General features: G+C 43.6%; 1 protein-coding gene across 1 annotated transcript in view; it reads left to right on the top strand.

Moving 5' to 3' along the window:
• The window catches only part of DOPEY2 (dopey family member 2), a 170,156-nt gene that overhangs the window by 87,064 nt on the left and 77,989 nt on the right, over positions 1-5,103 (top strand). The window contains exon 9 of the mRNA XM_006862564.1: positions 1,880-2,000. Coding sequence (XP_006862626.1) covers positions 1,880-2,000 — 121 coding nt within the window. The remainder of the gene's footprint in view (positions 1-1,879; positions 2,001-5,103) is intronic.

Genomic DNA, 5,103 nt, shown 5'->3' on the forward strand with positions numbered 1-5,103 from the left:
GATATATGATAGGATGAATGTAAAACTAATGCTAATGTTCTCCCATGTAAACTATCACATAATTCACAATAAAACTTTTAATAATAATTTTTTTTAAAGCTTATGCTGTAAGTACAACACACATACCATCAAAATCATTTTCTCAGAGGCACAGGCTGTTTTTGTGCAAAGGGAGTGTAAAAGATGAATCTGCTGATGCCTTTCTAGTCAGTCACAGAGGTGTCAGTTACTCTCTGAACTCTGGGTGAGGCCTCACTGCCTTTGTTGACTGTTGGTTGTTGTTTGTGAAGCAGAAATATCCTGCCAACTCCCACCTGCCTGGTTGGCAGCAGTGCTTCTCCACCCTGTAACTGGTCTAATTCTTTTTGCCTTCTTAGTGAGCTTTTCAGAAGCAGTTCTATTTCTTTTGTCCTATTCTAGGTCTTGATTAAGAGATTCCGAATAGGAACAATCCCCTACTAAGCAGGTATTGGTATTGAGTAATGTCCTGGCCAAGCAGGTTTTGCTCATGTAAAACACTTAGCAGAGTCCCTGGGTCTTGCAAACGGTTAAACACTTGGCTGCTAACCCAAAGGTTGGAGTTGCAAGTCTACCCAGAGGCTCCTCAGAAGAAAGACTTGACAATCTGCTTCCAAAATATCAGCCATTGAAAACCCTATGGAGTACAACTTATCTCTGACACACATGAGGTCACCGTGACTCAGAGTCAATTCAACAGAAACTGGTTAAAATGTTTAGGACCCTGCCCTCCCAAGTGGCTCAGCAGATGGCCACCTGGATTTCAGTCCAGCTTGGACATGTGACTTAACTTCTCTGTGCATGGTCACCATCTCTGGAAACAGGGACAGCAATATTACCTGTTCATATTGCTCTGGTGGGGATTAAATCAGCTGGTAGAATGTTTAAAACTGTGCTCATAATAAGTAACTTAATTTGCTAGGCCTGCTGTAGCAGAAGGACCGTTAAGTGGGTGGTTCTAACTAAACAGAAACTGATTTTCTCACAGTTCTGGAGGCTAGAAGCCCCAACTCTGAGCTCTGGCTCCAGGAAAAATCATGCTCTCGGTTTCCTCCCACCCCCACTTCCACCCCCTCAGTCTGGGGAAATTCCTTATCTCCTTCAGTTTCTGCAGCCTGGTGTTCCTGGGTTCTTGGTCTTTTCCTTGATTTGTGCTCTCCTCTGCATCTAATTTGCTCTTTTTATATTTCACAAGTTTAGGACACACCCTACATTGGTAATGCCTTCATTAACATGACAAAAGAAATCCTCTTCTCAAATGAGATCACATCCACAAGTGTAGAGGTTAGGACTCCCAACATGTGTGTTGAGGAACACCATGCATTCCATAGCAGTAAGAGCTACAAAACTGTTCACTATTTTCATGAATGTTAATTCCCCAGCTAAAGTTGTCGTTGCCACAACTCAAGTTCTTAGGTTTACGCCTCCTGCTCATCTAGTCCATACCAACTCATAGAAAGACCCTATAAGAACAGTGTAGAATGCTCCTTAGGGTTTCGGAGACCGTAAATCTTTATGGAAGCAGCAAACAGCCTTATCTTTTTCCCTGGGAGCAGATGGTGTGTTTGTACTGCTGACCTTGCGGTTCACAACCCAGTTTATATTGTTGTTGCTAAGTGCCATCAAGTCAGTTCCAACTCATTAGGAACCCTGTATAGGGTTTCCAAGGAGCAGCTGGTGAACTTGAACCACTGACCTTGAGGTTCAAACTGATCTTGTGGTCCTGTACTTTATTCCACATTTTTTTGTTTGTTTTTTAAAAATCAGGACTCCAATTGTTTATATAGTTTATGTATATGCCATTTATTGATTTTAAAATAGATTGATTCCTAGTCTTTGACCATTTTCTTTTTCATTGCAGGGCCGCAAGTGGTTGAGAACTTGTTTCTGGAAGTGATCAGGGCCTTCTATTCTTACTGCAAAGATGCTCTAGGCTCAGACCTTCAGCTGAGCTACACACAAAGTGGAAACTCACTGATTAGGTGACGTATGGGTTTGGCCAGTCTTCCTCCCTTCCTAATGCCATGCCTAGTTTTTCTCTGTTGCTTACTAACTAATCAGACACGATGCTCTGACTAACCCTGTTCACAGTGCCAGCTGTACAAAACCTGTGAAGGGAGGCCAGTCCAAAACTCTCAGCTTTCTTTCCCCGAGCAGTCCAGACCCCAGCTGCCCACACAGTCCTTTCTCTTTCACTTCCATTCACCGAGGCCTAGGTCAGTGGGCACTGGCCCCTTCTGTATTTAAGATTTAGTAATCCCTTGAATGAGTCTGATGTGGCGCTGAATGATAAGCACTGGACCGCTGTCGGGGTCTGACCTCAACATAGTTGTGTTGTTCACGAGTGTTGGTTCACGAGGAGGGGAGATCCAGAGGCAATAGGGATAGCGAAAGAATACACAGACAAACAGAAGAAGGGAGACAATGAGGCACCCCAAAGCCAGGGTGGATACATCACTGGTGGGCAGACTTGAGACTACAGGCATCGTGGCCTCTGCAGGCAGCAACTCACTGCCCTTCAATCTTTATTGCATGCCCTCCATCTTGTAATGCACTGCAATCTTTACTGCATGCCCTCCAACCTGTAATACACACTTGGGCTGGCCCGGGACTCTATTTTATTTAGGGGAGGAGCTTCACACCAAGCTGGGAGGGACCAAGGCAAGGTACAGTTAACATCAGTGCTTTTCCAGACATTCAGGTAACTTTACATCGTACTTCCGCTGGTTCGAATCCCAGGCCAGCAACTTGGTTTCTCAGGCTCAATTAACATATCTATAGCCCCTGAGCTCAGTTGTGGGAAGGTGAGAGGGAAGGACAAAAGGCTTGGGCGGAGTCCTGCTGCTTTGGCTTCCTGAGCCAGGTTTTCAGGAACTTGGCTGAATAGCTAACACTTGGGAGAGATTCAGGGAGGGTGGCTTTTTTGTCTGTAGAACAAAGAACTGTGAAGTAGCTAAGACGTTTTTAGTTAATCCTTTGGAGGAAGGCTTGACCTTGCAACCTTTACAGTCTGGGCTTTTAGGAAAATATTACATTTATCTGTGTATATCAAGGACTTCTTGTCTGCAATTAATAAATATAACTGAACACTAAGATGAAAAACAATTTGCTATTGACTGCCAGTGGCTTCATTTGTTACACTCAGGCCTATAGGGCCTCGAACCTCTGACCAACCTTACACAGTCTGCAACAGACCACAAGGTTGGTTTGAACCAAAAGATCAGTGGTTCAAACTCACCAGCCACTTCTCGGAAACCCTATACAGGGTCGCTATAAGTTGTAACTGATTCAACAGCACTTAACAGCATCCCTTGAAGGAGCCCTGGTGGTGCTGTGGGTTAAACATTAGGCTGCAAATTTTTAAAAGGTCAGTGGTTCAAATCCACCAGCTGCCCCGTGGGAGAAAGATGTCTTGCTCTATTAAGATTTATGCCTTTGGAAGCCCTAAGCAGCCATTCTGTAGAATCAGTATGTGCCAGGATTGGCTCAATGGCAGTATGTTTAATTTGGTTTGAACCCCTTGAAATGACTTATTACAAGAAAATTTCCCCTCTTAAAAAAGTTACGGTGATAAAATATATATAACAGAAGTTGCCATTCAAGCTGTCTTTACTTGTATAGTTCAGTGATGTAAATTACATCCACCATGCTGTGTCTTTATCACCACTAACTACACAGCTGTTTTGTTTTGGGTGAAAATAAACAAAACACACCACTTCAACAAGTTCTACATTTATAATTCAGTAACGTTGATGACATTCTTCAAGTTGTGCCACCTTTTCCCACAATCTTTTCCAAACTAGTTCTCCATCACTGAGACAAATTCACAGAAGAGAAACACTGGATTGCTAACCTCCAGGCTGGTGGTTCAAACCCACAGGCTTGCTAAGCTTCTCATCTATCCTTTTGAATTGCTGGTGTCAATTTGACCACACTGAGATTGTTCTTTAAAAGAACGGCATGCTTAACACAGACATTCTTTTCTAACCAGGCTAAATTATAATTTGGTCCCCAGATGACTTCAAGGTCCTCAGGGTAACACTCATAGTTTGGTTGGGGAGGAGGCATTATCCAGAAAGTCTGGATTCCATGAGGTTTTGAAATTCTTTTCCTTATCTACCATCCCATCCCCCCTTCATTTAGCAGGAAAATGGATACAAGCTGAAAAGACCTAGACCCTGAGCTTCTATGTCTTCACTCACGGAGCGCTGCTAAGTCTTGTTTTCCAAGGCCTTTATTGACCTCGCCATGTAACCATGATTGATGCCATCAGACTATTGAGGCTTGGTCCCTATCGGCCCCCAGTTGCTCCCTCTTGGTCTGGTCAGCACCAGCTCATCTGCCTCAGGTTTCATCCTCTCCCAGGAACCAGGGCCAAAGGCCACATGTTTACTTAAAGGAAGTTCCACACCACCTAATGGGCACACATTAACATAATCTATGCTATTAAGTTTATCAGGAGTCCTGGTGTGGTGCTGTAGGGATAAGCACTAGACTGCTAACCACAAGATCCACAAGATCGGTGGTTCACACCCACTAGTTGCTCCTCAGAAACCCTATACAGGGTCAGTATGAGTCAGAACCAATTCGACAGCACTTAACAACAACAACAGTAAGTTTATCAATATGCATTGGTTCTCTTTTTTTTAATTATATTGTGCATTGGTTCTTTCCTATTGCATATTGTGAAGAGTTTAAAAGAAGTGTGACCCTAGTTTCTGCCCCAGCCTGAGATGTACAGTGTTTATTGATCATTTACGACTGTTATTCAACCAAGAGGTAGATGGCAGGTAGGAAGGAAGAGAGAGGGAGATAATTCAGGATATGGAAGCAGGACTAAGTCTCCAGAGAGAAGTCAAAGGGGAGAATAGGGGAAACCAAGGAAAATGTATCCCTAGGGGCAGAGTTGGGATTGGGGGACAGCAGGCACTGGGATTAAAGTATGTTGTTGTAAATGCCATCAATTCAATTCCAACTCATAGCAACCCTATATAGGGTTTCCAAGGAGCAACTGGTGGGTTAGAACTGATGACCTTGGGATTAGCAGTCCTGTGCTTATCCTACAGAGCCACACCATGATTTATA

This window comes from Chrysochloris asiatica, unplaced genomic scaffold (genome assembly GCF_000296735.1).
Source record: "Chrysochloris asiatica unplaced genomic scaffold, ChrAsi1.0 scaffold00049, whole genome shotgun sequence".
Lineage (NCBI taxonomy): Eukaryota > Metazoa > Chordata > Mammalia > Afrosoricida > Chrysochloridae > Chrysochloris > Chrysochloris asiatica.